The 25931-nt window shown below is 43.0% G+C and overlaps 2 protein-coding genes across 2 annotated transcripts in view; one reads left to right on the top strand and one right to left on the bottom strand.

Annotated features, from left to right (window-relative positions):
* Nucleotides 1–3652, top strand: part of LOC308151766 (GTPase IMAP family member 8-like) — a gene marked incomplete at both ends in the record, with an annotated part of 8353 nt that extends 4701 nt beyond the window's left edge. The window contains 3 exons of the mRNA XM_080524667.1: nucleotides 786–985; nucleotides 1426–1858; nucleotides 3579–3652. Of these exons, the coding sequence (XP_080380793.1) occupies nucleotides 786–985; nucleotides 1426–1858; nucleotides 3579–3652 (707 nt within the window). The remainder of the gene's footprint in view (nucleotides 1–785; nucleotides 986–1425; nucleotides 1859–3578) is intronic.
* Nucleotides 1–11462, bottom strand: part of LOC308150829 (E3 ubiquitin-protein ligase TRIM35-like) — a gene marked incomplete at both ends in the record, with an annotated part of 100206 nt that extends 88744 nt beyond the window's left edge. The window contains one exon of the mRNA XM_080523620.1: nucleotides 11295–11462. Coding sequence (XP_080379746.1) covers nucleotides 11295–11462 — 168 coding nt within the window. The remainder of the gene's footprint in view (nucleotides 1–11294) is intronic.
* Between the last annotated feature and the right edge of the window lie 14469 nt (nucleotides 11463–25931).

The raw sequence follows: 25931 nt of genomic DNA, 5'->3' as shown, positions 1-25931 counted from the left end.
GTGGGAGATGCTATACAAATAAAAGTTATTATTATTATTATTATTCAGGAAGGACAGTTAAGGTGTAGCCTGAAGAGATAGAGGTCTTCAGGAGGGACTGTTAAGGTGTAGCCTGAAGAGATGGAGGTATTTAGGAGGGACAGTTAAGATGTAGCCTGAAGAGATGGAGGTCTTCAGGAGGGACAGTTAAGAGATGGAGGTCTTCAGGAGGGACAGTTAAGGTGTAGCCTGAAGAGATGGAGGTCTTCAGGAGGGACAGTTAAGGTGTAGCCTGAAGAGATGGAGGTCTTTAGGAGGGACAGTTAAGGTGTAGCCTGAAGAGATGGAGGTCTTCAGGAGGGACAGTTAAGAGATGGAGGACTTCAGGAGGGACAGTTAAGAGATGGAGGACTTCAGGAGGGACAGTTAAGAGATGGAGGTCTTCAGGAGGGACAGTTAAGGTGTAGCCTGAAGATGTTTTTCTCTCCCAGATGTTTGACAATTATCTTCTCCACCTTCTAATTTCTGTCTCTCTCTCTTCTTGTTGCAAATGTTATTAAATGTAAGTTACAGTATATCTCTCTTCTCTCTCTTTCTCTCTCTCTCTCTCTCCTTCCTTCTCTCTCTCTCTCTCCTCTCTCTCTACTTCCTTCCCTCTCTCTCCTTCCTTCCCTCTCTCTCTACTTCCTTCCCTCTCTCTCCTTCCTTCCCTCTCTCCCTCTCTCTCTCTCTTGCTCTCTCTCTCCCCTTCCTTCTCTCTCCTCCCCCCCCTCCCCCCTCTCTCCTCCCCCCCCCCCCCCTCCCAGAGCTCAGGGTCCTCCTGCTGGGGTGGAAGGGGGTGGGGAAGAGCTCGGTGGGCAACGCCATCCTGGGCCGTGGGGAGTTTGAGTCGGGCTGCGAGACGCTGACATGCGTGCGGAGGCAGGCCCTGGTGGCCGGACGCAGGGTCACCGTGGTCGACACGCCCGGCTGGGACTGGTTCTCCCTCCGACGCACCCCGAAACAGGTGCGTCTGGAGACCCAGAGGGGTCTATGTATAGATATAGATATATAGATATAGAGATATACTGTAGATATAGATAGAGAGATATAGATATATAGAGAGATATAGATATAGATATAGATATATAGATATAGAGATATAGATATATAGATATAGATATAGAGATATACAGTAGATATAGAGATATAGAGATATAGATATAGACATATAGACATAGAGATATAGATATAGACATATAGACATTCAGAGACACCTTATACGGACGCCCCCCCCCCCCCCCCCGCTGAAACAGGTGCGTCTGGAGACCCAGAGGGGCCTATATATAGATATAGAGATATATATATATATATATATATATATACACATATAGACATAGAGATATAGATATAGACATATAGATATTCAGAGACACCTTATACGCCCCCCCCCCCCCCCTGAAACAGGTGCGTCTGGAGACCCAGAGGGGCGCGGCCCTGCTCCGCCCGGGGCCCCACGCCCTCCTCCTGGTGCTGCCCGCGGTCTCGTCCCTGACGGCCCGCAAGAGGCGGACCCTGGTGGCCCACCTGAGGGCCCTGCTGGGCTCCGGGGCGTCCCTCCACGCCATGGTGCTGTTCAGCTGCGGCGGGGACCGGCTGGGACGTGCGCCCGTGGAGGAGCACGTCCAGAGGGGCGGCCGGGAGCTCCGCAGGATGCTGGAGTACTGCGGGAACCACTACCACGCGCTGGACTGCCACCAGGCGCCGCCGCCGCCGCCCGGAGGAGCGAAGGACAGCGGCGGCGGCGGCGGACAGCGGAGACTAGTCTCCGAGCTGCTGGACAAGATGGAGGACATGATCAGGGAGAACGGTGACGAGGCCTTCCTGGCCGTGGCCCCTGGTGAGGGTGGACGGAGACGCCTGATGTGTTCTAGACATAGAGATAGAGACATAGAGAGATAGAGATAGAGAGATAGATAGAGACATAGAGATATAGAGAGATAGAGACATATAGAGATAGAGACATATAGAGATAGAGATAGAGACATAGAGACATAGAGAGATAGAGATATAGAGATATAGAGAGATAGAGACATATAGAGATAGAGACATAGAGATAGAAATATAGAGATAGATATAGAGATAGGTATAGAGATATATATATATATATATATATATATATATAGATATAGAGAGAGAGAGAGAGACATAGAGAGAGACATAGAGATAGATATAGAGATAGAGACATAGAGACATAGATATAGATATAGAGACATAGAGATAGAGATATATAGATATAGAGACATAGAGATAGAGACATAGAGATATATATACTGTATATATAGAGATAGATATATAGAGATATAGAGACATAGAGAGATAGAGATATAGAGATATAGAGAGATAGAGACATATAGAGATAGAGACATATAGAGATAGAGATATAGAGATAGATATAGATATAGAGATAGGTATAGATATATATATATATATATATATATATATATATATATATATATATATATAGAGAGAGAGAGAGAGAGAGAGAGACACATAGAGATAGAGACATAGAGATAGAGACATATAGAGATAGAGACATAGAGATAGATATAGATATAGAGACATAGAGATAGAGATATAGAGATAGATATAGATATAGAGACATAGAGATAGAGACATAGAGATATATATATACTGTATATATAGAGATAGATATATAGAGATAGAGACATAGAGAGATAGAGATATAGAGATATAGAGAGATAGAGACATATAGAGATAGAGACATATAGAGATAGAGATATAGAGATAGATATAGATATAGAGATAGGTATAGAGATATATATATATATATATAGAGAGAGAGAGACACATAGAGATAGAGACATAGAGATAGATATAGAGATAGAGACATAGAGATAGAGACATATAGAGATAGAGACATAGAGATAGATATAGATATAGAGACATAGAGATAGAGATATAGAGATAGATATAGAGATAGAGACATAGAGATAGAGACATAGAGATAGAGATATAGAGATAGATATAGAGACATATAGAGATATAGATACAGTATAGTGCGATATAGATATAGAGATAGATATAGATATAGAGACATAGAGATAGAGATATAGAGATAGATATAGATATAGAGACATAGAGATAGAGATAGATATAGATATAGAGACATAGAGATAGAGATATAGAGATATATAGATATAGAGACATAGAGATACCAGCAGAAGAATATAGGGGATTTTTCCTTACAGGTTGTAAAGGTGACTAATCAGGCTTTCCAACGATATAAAATACAATACCAATTGGTATTATTAAAGGGGAGGAATAATCTACAAAATAACGTTTCCAAACTTTTTTTGAGGGTTTTAGATATAGATATAGACATATAGATATAGAGAGACAAAGAGATTACGTTATGTATATCATATTTTGAATTTCATCTTTTTTTTGCCTCTTTTATTTATATTATATTATATTATATGTCTCTTTGTGAATGTAAGAAGATTAATATATATGAATCCCCCCCCCCCCTCTCTCTGCCTGTTCCCCCCCCCTCTCTCTCTGCCCCCCCCCCCCCCTCTGTCTTCTCTGCCTCCCAGTGATGGAGGACAGTCCTAACTCATCTAACACCACCAGCCCTGACAACGACTGCAAGAGATGCCAGCTCCAGTGACCAAGGAGGAGGAAGAGGACCTTGTTAAAGGAACAGTACCCTCCCCATGAAGACTTCCTATGGTTTACCATGACGCTGACCCCTACGTGAAGACTTCCTATGGTTTACCATGACGCTGACCCCTACGTGAAGACTTCCTATGGTTTACCATGACGCTGACCCTCCCCATGAAGACTTCCTATGGTTTACCATGACGCTGACCCTCCCCATGAAGACTTCCTATGGTTTACCATGACGCTGACCCCTACGTGAAGACTTCCTATGGTTTACCATGACGCTGACCCCTACGTGAAGACTTCCTATGGTTTACCATGACGCTGACCCTCCCCATGAAGACTTCTTATGGTTTACCATGACGCTGACCCTCCCCATGAAGACTTCCTATGGTTTACCATGACGCTGACCCCTACGTGAAGACTTCCTATGGTTTACCATGACGCTGACCCCTACGTGAAGACTTCCTATGGTTTACCATGACGCTGACCCCTACGTGAAGACTTCCTATGGTTTACCATGACGCTGACCCTCCCCATGAAGACTTCCTATGGTTTACCATGACGCTGACCCCTACGTGAAGACTTCCTATGGTTTACCATGACGCTGACCCCTACGTGAAGACTACCTATGGTTTACCATGACGCTGACCCCTACGTGAAGACTTCCTATGGTTTACCATGACGCTGACCCCTACGTGAAGACTTCCTATGGTTTACCATGACGCTGACCCCTACGTGAAGACTTCCTATGGTTTACCATGACGCTGACCCCTACGTGAAGACTTCCTATGGTTTACCATGACGCTGACCCCTACGTGAAGACTTCCTATGGTTTACCATGACGCTGACCCCTACGTGAAGACTTCCTATGGTTTACCATGACGCTGACCCCTACGTGAAGACTTCCTATGGTTTACCATGACGCTGACCCCTACGTGAAGACTTCCTATGGTTTACCATGACGCTGACCCTCCCCATGAAGACTTCCTATGGTTTACCATGACGCTGACCCCTACGTGAAGACATGACTCATTGTTGCATTTCCTTCACTAATAAGGGAGGCATGTGGAAATCTGTTGGAGCTCAAGTCGACTACAAACCCACAACGCACTGCTCTCTCTCTCTCTCTCTCTCTGGCCATGTTCGTAAATTCGCCGGAGCGCACACTGGGTTCAATGTCATAAAGGAACCGAGTCATCTGATTGGACAAGAGGCAGTCACGTGGACGCTCCGCCGCTCTCAGAGCGAATGACTGTTGAATGACTGTAGAAATGTCCATCATGTCAGACTTTTCCTCAGCATTTAACTGTGGAGTGTCACACAAGGGATGTTCTTGTGGGGAGCATGCAGCGTCTGGCCTGTAGAGGGAGCTATAGGACTGTGGTGTGATGATTGGACACCGGCTGGTGCTAACCCACATCAGCCACACTCCACCACAGTCCTGTAGCTCCCCCTACAGGCCAGACTCTGCACGCTCCCCACAGGTCTATACAACCTTCAGCACTGCCATACATCGTCTACTCTACATTAAACACACTTGTGATGAAAAAGAAATAAATAATAATATTGCAACTCTGACACTTCTGCTGAAAACCTTTACTGACAAATGTCCCATCTGACAAGGTATTACACTGCATACAGTGTTTTGAAAAGCATGACAGTATTCATCCACCAGGATGTAATGCTGAGTGCACTTTGAATGTTCAGTTAAACATGTCAGGGGAATGTTTTTAGTGAGGGGAGAGGTCTCTCTGATTCAAGTTTGTTTCATATCATCATTAAAGCATTTTACACTGACCTTGATTGTGAGGTGTGAATCATAATGTCCTGATAAGTGGTGTTTCTACTTGATCACTCTGATTTCACTGCTTACATAACCTCAACCAGTTAACAAGAGATAATCACAGCCAACCTGAGCTCAATGTGACAGGGTCTGGTGAAAAGGTCCCCACGTAAGGCAAGGGCTTCTTTCTTTTTGACAGATTATGGAAGTGCAGATTGTAAACTTTCAAATGAGGTGTCATACATTGAAATCTAAATAGTTGAAGAAGATATGCTTATTTGAATGTTGGTACCCCTCAAACCAAATACCAGAGAATATCGTTCTGAATCTAAACAGACGCGTTTGCTACCATCGCGTTTGGTAATCACTAAACACTGACCGACAGCAGATCTGGGATCAGCAAAAGAGCTTTTATTAAATGTCCCACAATTTACATATGAGGAGATCTTCCCAATGCAGAGCACTAGTCATAGAGGAATCACATTCTGCCTGTTGGATTAGGATTCATACTCTGAGCAAAGTAAGCAAGTAAGTATAATGTCAACACAGCAATTATAACTACTACAGGTTATGATAAAAAATCAATCTTAATAATTTGACAGCCTTAATATTTTATATTTATGATTCTAATATCATAAGACTGACTTCCATGCCCCTGAGACACATTTAGTAACAAAAGAAAAAAGAAAGAAAATACAGAACAAACAATAAACACTTAAACTTAACTAAGAACTCAACATTCTTAAGATACAATCATGAATATAAATCATTTATTGAAAATGATAGTGTCGTGGATTTATTACCACACTTGTCATCAACTCTCTATAATTACCAGTGAGTCAGCATTTATATCAGCAAATGTAATGAAGCCTTATGTAAATGATTAACTATGTATCGAGCCTGTTATTGACTTTGGATCGGGTGGGAAAGACGGGTGGGCCCACCGGGCCCACCCCCCCCCCCCCACCCCCCACCCCCCCTCCTCACTGGGATGACATCACGGTCAGAGACACCTCTGATTGGCAGACCTGTACATCAGGGTGTTTAGCATCACCAGCACGTCCAATATTGAAGAAGGGGAACAGTCTCTCAGTGAAGGTGTGTTTATGAGTGAGGATGAGTGTCTTGTCTTCAGGGTCGTAGAAGGACACCTCCCCCTTGTTGTAGTCCAGCTGTATTCTGATCCTCTGGGGTCTCCTCTTCAGAGTGATGGTCTTACCCACTACATCTGTATACTTACCAGCCGTCTGGTGTATAGCCCAGATTCCATATTGTGGTGATGCATATGGTACCTCCCCCTTTCTGTCACTGGACTCTTTAACCACACCCATGTTCCAGACAGGATGGTCCCTTACCTCCACCTCCCAGCTGTGCTCTCCTGAGATGAACCCCTCAGAGCCCAGAACAGTTGGATACTTCATGAACCGTTCTGGGTTGTCAGGGAGCTGCTGCCATGACCCTCTCCATCTCACACTGGTCAGATCATCAGACAGAGAGAGCTGGGGATGTGCAGTGTTGGGGTCCAGAATCACAGCAGCTTTAAAACAAACACAGATACATTCTACACATTATGAGCTGTATTATTTATTATACTGTGGGGAACATGGCGCGTTTCGACCTGCAGGGGGAGCCACAGGACGGTTGGTGAAGGGGATGGGGGCGTAATTGGCACCGGCTGATGCCAATTAGGTCCTCATCAAAGCGCCCTCTTAATGTGTTGCTTTGTTTCCCCCGGGAGACCAGTAGGACGAAGGGTGCGGAGAGCAGGAAGCGGGATAGAAACAGCAGAGAACCAGTCACGGGAGTAATCGGAGAGAGCTGCGGAGAGCCGCGACCGAAAGGGTCGGGCAGCCAGCAAACGGAGACGTTCTCCCCTGAGCGAGGCTCAGCCGAACTGTCTGCGTTCCAGTGTGCTACCTCAAATAAACATGTCTCTAAACCCGCCAGATCCTATTGTCTGTCTCCCTCTGTGCCGAACCTGTTACATATACATACTATACCTATATCACCACTTCCCCAGAGTAAACCAGGGCGAGTTATTAGGAGAGCTGGACAGGGTTGCCAGATGGGATTGACTATTTCCAGCATAACCGCTAAATCCACCAAAAACCAGCCCAAAACCTATATTGTCAGAAAGCAGCTAATTGCTATTGGGCAGGTGCCTATCTCCTCCCCATAAACTGTATGTCTGTTGCCAATGATGTTTGTAAAATAATAATAATCCTGCACATTGTATGTAGCTACTAGGGTGTGTGTTTTAACTTCACACATTTTGTGACTTTCAGGCACTGACATTTTGATACCGCCTAAATGCTATTTATCCAGCCCAACCTAAATGCTATTTATCCAGAACAACCTAAATGCTATTTATCCAGAACAACCTAAATGCTATATATCCAGCCCAACCCGTCCAAATGCTTTTTTTTCCGGCCCAGTGTGATCAAAAGTAGCCCTTTCGGCGCTAACCCCGCCCATCTGGCAACCCTGGAGCTGGATGGCTGGAGATAGACAGATCTTGACACACGTGTGTGTGTGTGTGTGTGTGTGTGTGTGTGTGTGTACGTACACTACTCTACTTGGCATCTAATCACTCGTGTGTTTTGTGTGGATATCACGTGTGACCAACAGTGTGAAACAGTTTGGAGTTGTGTGCTGTGAATTGTGTTGCACCTATACGGTGGTGAACTAGTAGCATCATTTCTCTTGTCACATCCAGTCAGAAGTCTCTCTAGCATTACCTGCCAGCCCAGATGAAAGCACAGGTGGGTATACCTGCTGGGCATTGCTGCCTGTCGCACCTCCGACGGTGCCAGTGGGCTGACTGCAGGGTCGTCAGCCGGGAGCCACCCTTCACTGATGTTTCGCTCCTTTAATCCCGGAACATCTCAAGGTGGTGGAGCAGTGACAGGGACGTCTCCCTGCCACTCCCTGCAGCCAGCCCTAGGATCCTCCTTTCCCCCACGCCTTGTCCTTTCTTCTGAGCCAGAGCCAGAAGCTCCCTTGTTCAGCCTCCTCCGCCAGGTCTTTGAGCGCCTTTCTCAGCTTGGATCCTGTGATCCCCAGCGACCTCAGGAGCTGCTGTGTAGATGTTCCTGTATAGCCTCTGCACCCAACTTCCACAGGATAGGTGACTGCCCTCCACCCTTCTTGCTAGCACGCAGCTGCCAAGTCTGTGTACTTTTCCTTCTTTCTCTCGAAGGCAGCCTCCATCCCCTCTTCCCATGGAACGGTCAGCTCCGCCATGATGACTGTCCTCATCGGGGTAGACCAGAGTACGACATCTGGCCGAAGGGAGGTTGATGTGATCTCGTGTGGGAACTTCAGCTGTCGATCGAGGTCAGCTCTCATGTTCCACTCTCCTCCAGGAGACAGGAGGGACTACTGCTTCGTGCTGCTGCCCTGACTTTCTCCCCCTTGCCGGACAAACTGGATCCGCTGCTGTGATGTGACTGGGCTGCTCTTGTTTGATTCCAGTCTGCGTGCTTCCAGAATTTCCGCTAGTTTGCGCAGCACCCGGTCGTGCCGCCATCTGTACCGACCCTGCGTCAGTCCCGCCTTGCATCCAGAGAGGATGTGTCGCAAGTTTGGGTTGTTGGCGTTGCAGAGTTGGCAGGTCTCCTCTGTGCCATACCAGAGGTGCAGGTTCCGGGAACTGGGAAGGGTGTCGTAGGTGGCCCTGATCGAGAAGCTCAGCCTTGCTTGGGGCAGCCTCCACATATCCTTCCATGTGATGGCTCTGTTGATCACAGCCTCACACGTTGTCCACCTTCCTTGCTGTTGTTGGCCCACGGCTCTGATTTTGTAGCACTCCTCTTCGATCTTTACGACTTCGGAGATCACTAGATCTTTCCTTTCCTTCCTCCAGAGTAAAAGCACTATGGGGCTCATGTATTATTAATAAACCTTGGCACTTTTTATATTCTTGTCCATCTCATTTGTTACTGTGCAGAGAAAGTTGGGGCTTGCTACACATTTATTAATGTTGTATTTCTATGAACATATTCAGTCTATTTAATAGTTATTCTTAATCCAATTCTGGTCAGTACTAACCGTGCTTGACAATCCCCTGCATCTTCTCCCAGACTCTGAACTGCAGGTTGCCCAGGTGTTTGGCCACGTCTATCAGCGCTCCTGAAACCTTCTCTGGGTCTGGCAGTGTGAACTGGGCTCTGGAAGAACATTCAGGAGTCAGTGCTGCTGTGGGCTTGGGTTCAGAACCCCAGAGAAGAGAGACCAGAGACAGATCACTTACCTTTTCTTACTGGCCTTGAAGTTCTGGAGAGGAACAAAGGAGAAGTGTCATCAATGCTAGTGATGTCATCAATCAGTCTTTGAATACATTTACAATTACTGTCTGAGAGAAGGCATCCTTACCTGTAGGAAGGAGATGTCTTCAGCTTTCAGCTCCTTCTCTAAGGCTGTGATTGTGTCTAAAAGTGATGATATCTGTCTGCTCAGTGCCTCAGTCTTCTCCTTCATCATCTGACTCTTCTGCTCCTCTTCCTCCCTCAGTGCAGCTATCCTGGCCTCCTCTTCCTCTCGTAGAAACTGGTGAAGTTTCTCAAACCCCTCCTTAATCTGTCTCTCTGTGTGCTGGGCCTGGCTCTGGAGACAGCAAGGGAAATATATCTTATGATCAATGTAGTTTTACTACCATAGTATGTTAACTAGTTTTACTTTAACTTCATTATTATTATTATTCAAAGTTCAGGTGAAATGTATGCAGCTCTCTTTATGATTTTGAGTTGCAGATGCATGACTATCAGTTAGATGTCAACAGCATCCAATACTGAGCAGAACAAGAGAAGACCACATCACTGAAGACAACACGTTGCCTGACGTACACAGTACCTTAATGTGCTCTGATGTTTTATCACAGGTTTGTTTAACTTTGTTGAAGACCTCCAGCTTCTCCTGTAAGGGTTTCAGAGCTGTCTGGAGTTCCTCCTGGATTGAGACAAAACTTTACTAAGGAGGTAGGCACAGAGGCTGCGGTCCATCATGACCTCAAAAAACCTCACCACACAAAAACAATTTCTTCCCGACTGCAGTTGGCCTCATTAACGAGGCCCGGGACCCCCACTGACCCTCACTGACCCCTACTGACCCCTACTGACCCCCACTGACCCTCACTGACCCCTACTGACCCCCACTGACCCTCACTGACCCTGACTGACCCTCACTGACCCTCACTGACCCTCACTGACCCTCACTGACCCCTACTGACCCTCACTGACCCTCACTGACCCCCACTGACCCCTACTGACCCTCACTGACCCCTACTGACCCCCACTGACCCCTACTGACCCCCACTGACCCTCACTGACCCCTACTGACCCCCACTGACCCCTACTGACCCCTACTGACCCTCACTGACCCCTACTGACCCTCACTGACCCCTACTGACCCTCACTGACCCCTACTGACCCTCACTGACCCTGACTGCTAGCTTGACCTCTACTGACATCACAGTCACACTGCACTATTATCATGTCATATTCCACTCTTCTTGTAAATACTTGGCAATAAATCTGTTTCTGATTCTGATTGAGATTCTGACTGGGAGATTTCTGGACTCATTTGACAGTATCTGTTTACCACAGTTCTGTAGGAATCATTATCATAACCCTTATATAGTATAGTATAGAAACACATTCTCTCAGCACTGCCAAAACTACATTTCTTATTTCAGACAAAAAAGGATGAATCACAGTCAAATTAAAACAGAAACTAAAAATGATCATTCATTGTTATCAACAACCCTTTATCTTTTCACCCAGCATGTGCATAACATCAAGTGACATTGCTATCTATCTTTCACAGAATTTCAAATTATTTATTAAATAATTGTATTTATGTTTACCTTATGTTCCTGTGCAGCCTCGTCTACTGGGACACAGAGATGACCTCTATGTATCCTTGCGGTCTGACACACCACACAGACGAGCTGTTGATCCTCCAGACAGAAGAGCTTGTATCTCTCACCGTGCAGACTGCACAGCACCACAGACGGAGTCAATTTAGAAGCCATTTTTTGACACGATGCCAGCCCCTCTTTTGCAAGAGCCTCTTGACAAAATTCTCCTGCTTTTAAACTTTAAACAACACTTAAATAACATGTGAAGAAGCACTTGGAGATAGCAATTTTGATCATAGTATTTTCTTGTAATGGTTTAGTCTTCTGTTCTTCCCTGTTGTAGTCTTGCCACTGCTGTGTTGTAAGTCTGATAGAGCACTCCCTTTAAAAACACTGAGCTGCACTTTAACCTCATCAGAGAGACAGATAGAGAGAGAGAGAGAGATAGAGAGACAGAGAGAGAGATAGAGAGAGAGATAGAGAGAGAGTTCAGCATTGAGTAATCCCATCACTACAATCTCAATATCACAGGGGCAGATTCCAAGAAAGAATGAGGGAGAGAGAGAGCGAGAGAGGGAGAGAGAGAGAGAGAGCGAGAGAGGGAGAGAGGAGGAGAGAGAGAGAGCGAGAGAGGGAGAGAGGAGGAGAGAGAGAGAGCGAGAGAGGGAGAGAGGAGGAGAGACAGAGCGAGAGAGATGGAGAGAGGGCAGTTTCCAAGAGAGAATGAGGGAGAGCCAGAAGGAGGGGGGAGGGAGGGGGGACAGAATGGGAGAGGACAAATAACATTGAATTCTATCAATGTATTGTTTGTTCTGCTGATACAGGTGAGTTTGGCTCAATGTCTATGTGTGACTTAACACTAGAACAGCGACGTTTTTTTACCTACTTTTAGCGCAAAGAGGTGTCGAATCACACGACCACTCTTCACAATGGGGGAGTGTGTACTGACGCACAAAAATCGCTGGATGGCGATGTCACACAAGAAGAGAAAATGACAAGACACTACCTCTAAAAATGCATAAAGTTCCAGAGAAGTGAAAAGGAACATATATATATATATATATAGTATATATAATAACGTATGCATGCCATTGTAGATGTAACGTAAGTGGAGAGGAGATTGATCTAGGAGATTGATCAAGACTGCGGGAGTTTTCATTACTAACGAATGAAAGTTGAAAAAAAATAATAACTGTAATATATAATAACTGTTGTCCCTTTCACACATAGTTCCATGTAATTTCCTTGGAATCCCAAGCTGTGTTGACCAGGTATCTGTAATGTTCACATTTATATATAACAGTAATAAATATAGCAATAAATGACAGCGCTGTAAATAGTGTTATTCTTGCACAATTGCACCCACAACGTGCTATTGCCGTCCGGAGTTGATCAGCTCCAGATTGAACCAAGGTTCTACAGAAACATTTTCACACAGTGACAAACATGTGATGTGTTTTATATAATATTCTTTGAACAACAGAACGGGACAGGCGCCAGAAACTGCCATAATATACCATACATACTGTATATCTGGTAATATATCGTACCTCCGTTTTATATTGAGAAATATGATGATAAATACATATAGGGCGGAGGTATGATATGTGGTGTGTAGTATATTGCTATGTTTAGCATAGATCTGGGATTGATTGCTATTGCCTCCGTAGCATTACATCTTGACAATGTTATCATCGATTGACTAGTGTGGTCTGGTTGTTGTTGGAATCGTGAATAAAGACGCACGTTGAACGTTGCTCCAGAGACCAGAGTCATTATTATTATAAAGTGTATCTTGTATGTCAGAGAGAACAACAAGACACAACATGGTGTCAGAAGATGTGACTTCTTCACAAATATAAGGAATTGCGAGGCGCCGTCGATCTACGCAGAAACTTTGTGGAGAACTATAGTTAGCTATCATAGCTATCGATAGCTATCGACCCTGTGCGACGTTCGTTCGTAGTAGCTAGCGAGTGAAAGCAAAGCATGGAACAGTTCAAGCCTCCCGCGCCGCTCATGCTCTCTGGAAACGTGAGTGAGAATTGGCGTCGGTGGAAACAACGTTTTGAACTGTATATGATTGCCACTGGTGCAGATGATAAAGATGAGCATGTGAAAATAGCCATCATGCTGCACACCATAGGAGAAGAGGCATTAGAGGTATATAATACATTCACCATTGATTTTGAAGACCCAGCATACGAGACAATGAAAGAGATCATGGATGCATTTGAAGCATACTGTATCCCCAAAAAGAACATTGTTTTTGAACGTCACCAATTCTGGTCCCATTCTATGTCAGAGGGAGTTAGTGTCGACAAGTTTGTGACTGAACTCCGTCAGAAATGCAGAGACTGTGAGTTTGGTGCAGGTGAGAATGACACATTGAGAGACAAAATGGTGTTTAGCCTAACTGATCCTCGCATGAAAGAGAGACTATTGAGAGAGACAGACCTAACCCTGGACAGAGCACTAACCATATGCAGAGCTGCAGAAGCTGCCAAGTCACAGCTGCAAGCTATGGGGACAGGGCACGCAGACGCCCCAGTTCAAGCACTGTCCAGAGGAACTACTAGCTACTCTGAGATGAGAAGAGGATACAGAAAACAAAGATCGTCAGGAAGAGCAAATGAGCAGACGGACAGCACAAACACATGCGGGAAGTGTGGAGGGACACACCCGCCCCGCCAATGTCCTGCCTTCGGGACCACATGCCACAAATGCAACAAGAGAAACCATTGGTCCAAAGTGTGTGGCGCACCACAGCATGGGACAGTCACAGCAAGGGACGTCAGTCAACTTGAGAGCGAGGTAGATTCTTTATTTGTAGGCTCAGTGTTCTGTGTTAGGGTAGATAAGATCACGCAGCAGACAGACAACGCGTGGTACACCACAGTCAACCTCAGAGACACCCCGGTCAGATTCAAGCTGGACACGGGGGCGGAGGCGAACGTGCTTCCAATGTGCATTTTCGAGGAGATACCGGGGCCCCCACGACTAAAGCCTACACAGACACTTCTCATTGCCTATGGAGGAGCACGCCTGAAACCGAAAGGAACAGTGACATTCACGTGTGAGACACCCAATAGAGCAAGAGCAAATCTAGTTTTTTTTGTGACTGCACAGTCCACCACGCCCATTCTGGGCAGAGAAGCGTGCGAGACACTGCAGCTCGTGAGGAGAATAGAGACGCTTGCAGTCAAGGCACCAGCTACAAAAGAGGAGCTGGTGGAGCGGTACGCATCTGTCTTCAGTGGCCTGGGTGAGTTCCCCGGTGTGCACCACATACACACAGACCCAAGTGTGGCCCCAGTCGTCCACGGATGCAGAAAGATCCCAGTCAGTGTCGTGGACAGACTGAAAACAACCCTGAAAGAGCTTGTAAAAAAGGACGTCATAGCACCTGTGACAGACCCGACCGAGTGGGTGAATAGCCTCGTCATCACTGAGAAAAAGAACGGATCACTGAGGGTGTGTTTGGATCCTCGTGATCTGAATGAGGCAATCAAGAGGCAGCACTACTCGATACCAACCCCGGAGGAAGTCCAGAGCAAGCTCTCTGGGAAGTCAATATTCACGATCCTGGACGAGAAGGACGGATATTGGCAGGTGAGACTTGACGAGCCATCATCTATGCTGTGCACATTCAGTACGCCGTGGGGAAGATTCCGCTTTAAGAGACTTCCTTTTGGCATCAAGTCCGCCAGCGAAGTTTTTCAGCAGAAAAACTGTGAGGCTTTTGGAGACATCGAAGGAGTCCATATCATCGCAGACGATATGATAATCGCCGCCGCCACAGAAGAGGAACATGATGGCATCCTTCACAAGGTCATGGAGAGGGCACAGAGAGCCAACGTCAAGTTCAACAAGGAAAAAATCCAGTACAAAATCAACACCGTCAGATACATGGGCCACGTCATTACACCAGAGGGAGTGAAACCGGATGACACAAAGGTGACGGCCATCAACAACATGCCGCCACCAGAGGACAAGACAGGGCTGCAGAGGCTGTTGGGGATGACGAGGTATTTGGCTCAGTATATCCCTGATGAAGCTTCAGTGACTGCCCCGCTCAGACAGCTGCTGAGGAGAGATGCAGCTTGGCAGTGGAACCATGAACATGATGATGCTTTAATCAAGCTGAAGTCAGCCCTCACCAACGCCCCTGTGCTGAAGTTCTATGACCAAGCCATGCCTCTCACCATACAGGCTGACGCGTCGAAAGATGGACTGGGAGCTTGTCTTCTCCAGGAGGGGAGACCGCTGTGCTATGCCTCACGAGCTCTCACAGAAGCTGAGAGAAACTACGCCCAAATAGAGAAGGAGTTGCTGGCGATAGTGTTCGCAGCCAAACGCTTCCACCAGTATGTTTACGGCAACACTGTTACAGTCCAATCTGATCACAAGCCACTTGAAGTGATTTTTAAGAAACACCTGAGCAAAGCCCCAGCAAGACTACAGCGCATGTTGCTCCAGCTTCAACGGTATGATTTGAAAATAACATACACGCCAGGAAAAGACATGCACGTCGCCGACACCCTTTCCCGCGCGTTTGTCACCGAACAGGCCGACAGTGGAAAAGAGGACCTCTTCGAGGAGAGAGTGATCCACACGATGGAGGCTACTGCTGCCATGAGCTCAGACATGCTCAAGATGCTCAAAGAAGCCACAGCAGCTGACGAGACACTACAGGCAGTGGCTGAGAGACACCGCAGCGGCTGGCCCCAAAGACGACGTAGTGTGCCCGCCAGTCTCTACCAATACTGGCCTCAGCGGCACATTATCCACATCAGGGACGGACTACTGATGACCGGCGACAGAATTGTGATTCCTCAAGCCGCCAGACAGGTGATACTAGAGAGACTACACCTCGCACATCAAGGTATCCAGAGGACAAAGGCACAGGCCCGACAAGTCGTGTACTGGCCGGGAATGACTCGTGACATCGACAACGCAGTGGAGAGATGCTCTCCGTGTCAACAACTCCAACCACAGAACCAGAGAGAGCCCCTCATGTCACATGATATCCCTGAGATACCATGGCTAAAGGTCGGGGCTGACATCTTTGAGCTCCAGGGCCAGTCATACCTTGTCGTGGTGGACTATCTGTCCAAGTACCCAGAGGTGCTCCATCTACCTGACAAGACCGCTCACACAGTCATCCGCAAGATGAAAGCAGTCTACGCGAGGCACGGGATCCCAAAAGAGCTGGTAAGCGACCATGTTCCTTTTGCAAGTGCAGAGATGAGGGAGTTTGCAGCATCCTGGGGAATACAGCTCATTCACTCCAGCCCTGCATATCCTCAATCCAACGGTCTGGCAGAGAGGATGGTGAAGACGGTCAAACATGCAATCAAGAAAGCTTTGCAGACCAACATAGACCCCCATCTAGCCCTGCTAGCATTGAGAAACACTCCAATAACAGGCACAGATGTTTCCCCAGCTCAGGTGCTTATGGGAAGAGTACTACGAAGCACGCTGCCCTGCTCTACAGCTGTTCTACAGCCAGCTACCCCGAGAGGAGTTCATGCCAGGCTGAAAGATCTCCAAACCAGACAGGAGCACTACTACAACCGCAACTCACAGCCCTTACCTGAGTTTGCTCCTGGTGCAACGGTTCACATGGAAACGAGACGTGGATGGATGCCAGCCAGAGTCCTAAACCAACGAGAAGAGCCACGGTCATACAACGTGAGAAGCCCGTCTGGTGTTGTCTTCAGAAGGAACAGACGTCATCTCAGGCGTATTCATCCAAGTCTGCATCAAGAGAGAGATCCTGAGCCACTGGAGCAGCCTGCACCTGTGAGCCCGCTGGGAGGACCCCCAGAGTCACCGGATCATCCAGCTCAGCACCCGTCCTCCTGTGAGGGCGAGAGCTCCACTCCTACCTGCCGCACCAGAAGTGGCAGAGCTGTGGTGCTTCCGGCAAGGTATCAAGACTTTGAGATGGGCCAACGCTGAAGGTTGTGCTCCACCAGGGTTAAGTACTGGTGACCTCTGACCCTTAGTTTAGTTAGTTACTAGATGATAGTTGGACACATTTAGAAAGTGTGGTATGTTTACAAGTTTGATTTTGTCTGTTTCATCTTTTCAGAGACTAATTTTCAGTTGACCCAAGAGAGACTTTTAATGCTTAAAAGGGGGGATGTAGTATATTGCTATGTTTAGCATAGATCTGGGATTGATTGCTATTGCCTCCGTAGCATTACATCTTGACAATGTTATCATCGATTGACTAGTGTGGTCTGGTTGTTGTTGGAATCGTGAATAAAGACGCACGTTGAACGTTGCTCCAGAGACCAGAGTCATTATTATTATAAAGTGTATCTTGTATGTCAGAGAGAACAACAAGACACAACATGGTGTGTTTAGTTGGCGAGCGGACAATTGGCTACTACAATGTACAATGTTGCCAAAATCAACTAGGCCTATCTAATGTTCGAAAACGAATCTACAAATATTAATCTGCGTACTGTATATCTATGGTACAACCGTCTTGCCTGTTGTGTATTATTAACATTGCCGACACAGGTCTATGAACATCTGATAATAAGGTGAAGGGCAGTATTATTCATCTTTACTTTATTGGGTGAATAAACTCAATATGAATGATTGTACAGTTTTCTATAGGCAAGAATGGGCTTTAGTTGGCGAGCGGACATGCCACATATCATCCCCGTACCTCCATCCCACATGTATTCATCATCATATTTTTCAATAATATATCTTGTATTGTCTGAACGAACATTTATTTCGCTATATTACGTGACTTATGCACCTTAGGTTTTTGTGAACGGGACGAACAGAAAGAGATTTGTTTACCACGAAACAAGGAATGCAAAATCAAAAAAAACAACGCATTACATTGGCCGTCCTATTGAGATGATAACAGTTTACAGATTGAACTCATATCTCTCGAGTATGTTTGCATATGAACACACTTATTCCTATGTAGCCTATTGCATTATTTTCATACATAATACATTCAATGCGCAGCTTTCCGAGAGCCCACGGCACATGAGAGTAATGAGAGTAAAGTTAACGTTTTATATTATAGTCTTTGAACAACAGAGCGGGACAGGCGCGAGAAACTGCCATAATATATCATACATATATCTGCCATCCCACACCTTACCTCCATCCCACATGTAGCCTATTTATCATCATATTTTTCAATATACCTCCATAGCCAACCTGGTCTCACACGGCAGCCGTCAGGATTCGACGTCTGTCGTTCGTCTCCAAACGTCGAATTCCGACGAGAAAACGAGCTCTGAATAAATAAGAACAATATTCCATTTGTTCATTTGCTTTAATGAAATGACTCTGCGAAATGACAATAATTAAACAAGTCCTGAGCAGGACGAACGCAGGTGTAAACTAACGTATTCACGCGACACGGCGGACAACTGTAGGGAGGTTCTAGTGCTTGATGTGAAGTGCCGTTTGGAATGAGACATCTTCTCACACGTACAGGCACACAACGAGTACAACATGTTGCATTTTCATGCCATTAGGCAACTTGCTTCCTAGCATAGCAGGTCCATTTGGACTTTGAAATACCTCCATGACTTTATATGGCCACTGTGTGTGTCTGTGGAGAAAAGGGTACGTTTGGGCCCAGGGAAGGGGCTGCGAAAGAGTCACACTCACCAAACTTTACACACTCCTTCCCCTTCATGGGACATTGTACCATGTCAACTTTCACCCTCCTAGGCCATTCCCTAGAGGCCCTGCACGCGACTGCTATATATTAGCAGGGACCTGCTATGCTAGGAAGCAAGTTGCCTAATGGCATAAAAATGCAACATGTTGTACTTGTTGTGTGCCTGTACGTGTGAGAAGATGTCTTTTTACAAACGGCACTTCCAATCAAGCACTAGAGCTCCCTACTCTGTATGGTACATTATATTGATAATTGGGTCCCTGGTTACCTACTACATACCTACTACATACTGCATACCTACTACATACTACATACCTACTACATACTGCATACTTACTACATACTACATACATACTACATACTACATACCTACTACATACTACATACGTACTATATACTACATACCTACTACATACTGCATACTGCATACCTACTACATACTACATACCTACTACATACTGCATACCTACTTAAGCGTTACTGTTAAGTGACAAGATTCTCTGTGTGTCTGTGTCACTGGCGTACCAGAGACGCCCGCATCCCCTCCAAGACAGGATTTGTCTGCGAAGACAAACATCACACATGTGATTGTGTTTGTGTATGTGATCAACACACATACCTACTACATACTGCATACCTACTACATACTACATACATACTACATACTACATACCTACTACATACTGCATACCTACTACATACTACATACCTACTACATACTGCATACCTACTACATACTACATACCTACTACATACTGCATACCTACTACATACTACATACCTACTACATACTACATACCTACTACATACTACATACCTACTACATACTACATACCTACTACATACTACATACCTACTACATACTACATACCTACTACATACTGCATACCTACTACATACTACATACCTACTACATACTACATACCTACTACATACTACATACATACTACATACCTACTACATACTACATACCTACTACATACCTACTACATACTACATACTGCATACCTACTACATACTACATACCTACTACATACTACATACCTACTACATACTGCATACCTACTACATACTACATACCTACTACATACTACATACCTACTACATACTACATACTACATACCTACTACATACTACATACCTACTACATACTACATACTGCATACCTACATACTACATACCTACTACATACTACATACCTACTACATACTGCATACCTACTACATACTACATACCTACTACATACTACATACCTACTACATACTACATACCTACTACATACTACATACCTACTACATACTACATACCTACTACATACTGCATACCTACTACATACTACATACCTACTACATACTACATACCTACTACATACTACATACCTACTGCATACTACATACATACTACATACTACATACCTACTACATACTACATACCTACTACATACTACATACCTACTACATACTGCATACCTACTACATACTACATACCTACTACATACTACATACCTACGACATACTACATACCTACTACATACTACATACCTACTACATACTACATACCTACTACATACTACATACCTACTACATACTGCATACCTACTACATACTACATACCTACTACATACTACATACCTACTACATACTACATACCTACTACATACTACATACCTACTACATACTGCATACCTACTACATACTACATACCTACTACATACTGCATACCTACTTAAGCGTTACTGTTAAGTGACAAGATTCTCTGTGTGTTTGTGTCACTGGCGTACCAGAGACGCCCGCATCCCCTCCAAGACAGGATTTGTCTGCGAAGACAAACAGCACACATGTGATTGTGTTTGCGTATGTGATCAACACACAGCTATGAGGTCATGTGACGGGGCTGCTCACAGGGCTGTGAGAGGAAACATGAATGCTGCTAATCACCGTGGGATAGCTAGCAAGCTAGGTAGTTAGCTGACTAATTATATTATAATAATAAATCGTATTAAAATCAAACGTGAACGAAGAAATGTGAACTAGCTTACCTATGGAAGCTCCTCACTGACTTTACAGTGAAAAAAGCGATTGAAAGAATTTAAACACAATGAGCAGGGCTTACGGAGCAGCTAGGATAGTCTAAAAGAAAATCATTTGAGACGAGATGTTTGCGTGTGTGAAAAAAAAGCATTTTACCCACTCCGTGTCACACACACACACAGGCCGTAAATGCTTATTGAGGAAAACCAGATACCAGAAGTTTGCTTTCTTCCTACACAGAAAAACGGCAAAATAGCTTCATACTAGCTTATCCTGATGTGATTTAGAAAATGTAAGGACTTCACATATCTCCTTTATCAGATCTTTATCAGATCTTTATCAGACCCGTATCAGATCTTTATCAGATCTTTATCAGACCTTTATCAGATCTTTATCAGACCCTTATCAGATCTTTATCAGATCTTTATCAGATCTTTATCAGATCTTTATCAGACCATTATCAGACCTTTATCAGATCTTTATCAGACCTTTATCAGATCTTTATCAGACCCTTATCAGATCTTTATCAGATCTTTATCAGACCTTTATCAGATCTTTATCAGACCCTTATCAGATCTTTATCAGATCTTTATCAGATCTTTATCAGACCCTTATCAGATCTTTATCAGATCTTTATCAGAGCTTTATCAGATCTTTATCAGACCTTTATCAGATCTTTATCAGACCTTTGTCAAATCTTTATCAGACCCTTATCAGATCTTTATCAGATCTTTATCAGATCTTTATCAGACATTTATCAGACCTTTATCAGATCTTTATCAGACCTTTATCAGACCTTTATCAGACCTTTATCAGATCTTTATCAGACCTTTATCAGATCTTTATCAGACCTTTATCAGATCTTTATCAGACCTTTATCAGAACTTTATCAGACCCTTATCAGATCTTTATCGGATCTTTATCAGATCTTTATCAGATCTTTATCAGACCTTTATCAGATCTTTATCAGACCTTTATCAGACCTTTATCAGACCCTTATCAGATCTTTATCAGATCTTTATCAGATCTTTATCAGATCATTATCAGACCTTTATCAGACCTTTATCAGACCTTTATCAGATCTTTATCAGACCTTTATCAGATCTTTATCAGACCTTTATCAGATCTTTATCAGACCCTTATCAGATCTTTATCAGATCTTTATCAGACCTTTATCAGATCTTTATCAGACCCTTATCAGATCTTTATCAGATCTTTATCAGATCTTTATCAGACCCTTATCAGATCTTTATCAGATCTTTATCAGATCTTTATCAGAGCTTTATCAGATCTTTATCAGACCTTTATCAGATCTTTATCAGACCTTTGTCAAATCTTTATCAGACCCTTATCAGATCTTTATCAGATCTTTATCAGATCTTTATCAGACATTTATCAGACCTTTATCAGATCTTTATCAGACCTTTATCAGACCTTTATCAGACCTTTATCAGATCTTTATCAGACCTTTATCAGATCTTTATCAGACCTTTATCAGATCTTTATCAGACCTTTATCAGATCTTTATCAGACCCTTATCAGATCTTTATCCGATCTTTATCAGATCTTTATCAGATCTTTATCAGACCTTTATCAGACCTTTATCAGACCTTTATCAGACCCTTATCAGATCTTTATCAGATCTTTATCAGATCTTTATCAGATCATTATCAGACCTTTATCAGACCTTTATCAGACCTTTATCAGATCTTTATCAGACCTTTATCAGATCTTTATCAGACCTTTATCAGATCTTTATCAGACCTTTATCATATATTTATCAGACCCTTATCAGATCTTTATCAGATCTTTATCAGATCTTTATCAGATCTTTATCAGACCTTTATCAGATCTTTATCAGACCTTTATCAGACCTTTATCAGATCTTTATCAGATCTTTATCAGATCTTTATCAGATCTTTATCAGACATTTATCAGACCTTTATCAGATCTTTATCAGACCTTTATCAGACCTTTATCAGACCTTTATCAGATCTTTATCAGACCTTTATCAGATCTTTATCAGACCTTTATCAGATCTTTATCAGACCTTTATCAGATCTTTATCAGACCCTTATCAGATCTTTATCCGATCTTTATCAGATCTTTATCAGACCTTTATCAGATCTTTATCAGACCTTTATCAGACCTTTATCAGACCCTTATCAGATCTTTATCAGATCTTTATCAGATCTTTATCAGACATTTATCAGACCTTTATCAGATCTTTATCAGACCTTTATCAGACCTTTATCAGACCTTTATCAGATCTTTATCAGACCTTTATCAGATCTTTATCAGACCTTTATCAGATCTTTATCAGACCTTTATCATATATTTATCAGACCCTTATCAGATCTTTATCAGATCTTTATCAGATCTTTATCAGACCTTTATCAGATCTTTATCAGACCTTTATCAGACCTTTATCAGATCTTTATCAGATCTTTATCAGATCTTTATCAGACATTTATCAGACCTTTATCAGATCTTTATCAGACCTTTATCATACCTTTATCAGACACTTATCAGACCTTTATCAGATCTTTATCAGACCTTTATCAGACCTTTATCAGACCTTTATCAGATCTTTATCAGACATTTATCAGATCTTTATCAGACCTTTATCAGATCTTTATCAGACCTTTATCAGACCCTTATCAGATCTTTATCAGATCTTTATCAGACCTTTATCAGATCTTTATCAGACCTTTATCATATCTTTATCAGACCTTTATCAGACCTTTATCAGACCCTTATCAGATCTTTATCAGATCTTTATCAGATCTTTATCAGATCTTTATCAGATCTTTATCAGACCTTTATCAGATCTTTATCAGACCTTTATCAGATCTTTATCAGACCCTTATCAGATCTTTATCAGATCTTTATCAGACCTTTATCAGATCTTTATCAGACCCTTATCAGATCTTTATCAGATCTTTATCAGACCTTTATCAGATCTTTATCAGACCCTTATCAGATCTTTATCAGATCTTTATCAGATCTTTATCAGACCCTTATCAGATCTTTATCAGATCTTTATCAGATCTTTATCAGAGCTTTATCAGATCTTTATCAGACCTTTATCAGATCTTTATCAGACCTTTGTCAAATCTTTATCAGACCCTTATCAGATCTTTATCAGATCTTTATCAGATCTTTATCAGACATTTATCAGACCTTTATCAGATCTTTATCAGACCTTTATCAGACCTTTATCAGACCTTTATCAGATCTTTATCAGACCTTTATCAGATCTTTATCAGACCTTTATCAGATCTTTATCAGACCTTTATCAGATCTTTATCAGACCCTTATCAGATCTTTATCCGATCTTTATCAGATCTTTATCAGATCTTTATCAGACCTTTATCAGACCTTTATCAGATCTTTATCAGACCCTTATCAGATCTTTATCAGATCTTTATCAGATCTTTATCAGATCATTATCAGACCTTTATCAGACCTTTATCAGACCTTTATCAGATCTTTATCAGACCTTTATCAGATCTTTATCAGACCTTTATCAGATCTTTATCAGACCTTTATCATATATTTATCAGACCCTTATCAGATCTTTATCAGATCTTTATCAGATCTTTATCAGATCTTTATCAGACCTTTATCAGATCTTTATCAGACCTTTATCAGACCTTTATCAGATCTTTATCAGATCTTTATCAGATCTTTATCAGATCTTTATCAGACATTTATCAGACCTTTATCAGATCTTTATCAGACCTTTATCAGACCTTTATCAGACCTTTATCAGATCTTTATCAGACCTTTATCAGATCTTTATCAGACCTTTATCAGATCTTTATCAGACCTTTATCAGATCTTTATCAGACCCTTATCAGATCTTTATCCGATCTTTATCAGATCTTTATCAGACCTTTATCAGATCTTTATCAGACCTTTATCAGACCTTTATCAGACCCTTATCAGATCTTTATCAGATCTTTATCAGATCTTTATCAGACATTTATCAGACCTTTATCAGATCTTTATCAGACCTTTATCAGACCTTTATCAGACCTTTATCAGATCTTTATCAGACCTTTATCAGATCTTTATCAGACCTTTATCAGATCTTTATCAGACCTTTATCATATATTTATCAGACCCTTATCAGATCTTTATCAGATCTTTATCAGACCTTTATCAGATCTTTATCAGACCTTTATCAGACCTTTATCAGACCTTTATCAGATCTTTATCAGATCTTTATCAGACATTTATCAGACCTTTATCAGATCTTTATCAGACCTTTATCAGACCTTTATCAGACACTTATCAGACCTTTATCAGATCTTTATCAGACCTTTATCAGACCTTTATCAGACCTTTATCAGATCTTTATCAGACATTTATCAGATCTTTATCAGACCTTTATCAGATCTTTATCAGACCTTTATCAGACCCTTATCAGATCTTTATCAGATCTTTATCAGACCTTTATCAGATCTTTATCAGACCTTTATCATATCTTTATCAGACCTTTATCAGACCTTTATCAGACCCTTATCAGATCTTTATCAGATCTTTATCAGATCTTTATCAGATCTTTATCAGATCTTTATCAGACCTTTATCAGATCTTTATCAGACCTTTATCAGATCTTTATCAGACCCTTATCAGATCTTTATCAGATCTTTATCAGACCTTTATCAGATCTTTATCAGATCTTTATCAGACCTTTATCAGATCTTTATCAGACCTTTATCAGATCTTTATCAGACCTTTATCAGATCTTTATCAGACCCTTATCAGATGTTTATCAGATCTTTATCAGACCTTTATCAGACCTTTATCAGACCTTTATCAGATCTTTATCAGACCTTTATCAGATCTTTTGTCACAGCTCCGCCCCTGGCTCATCAGACGTCGATCAGTGAACGATTAAGAGCGCCCCTGGCTCATCAGACGTCGATCAGTGGA

Source organism: Nansenia antarctica (genome assembly GCF_963989245.1).
Source record: "Nansenia antarctica genome assembly, chromosome: 2".
NCBI lineage: Eukaryota > Metazoa > Chordata > Actinopteri > Argentiniformes > Microstomatidae > Nansenia > Nansenia antarctica.
Note: the sequence above shows the minus strand (reverse complement) of the source record. Positions and strands in the feature narration are given on the sequence as shown.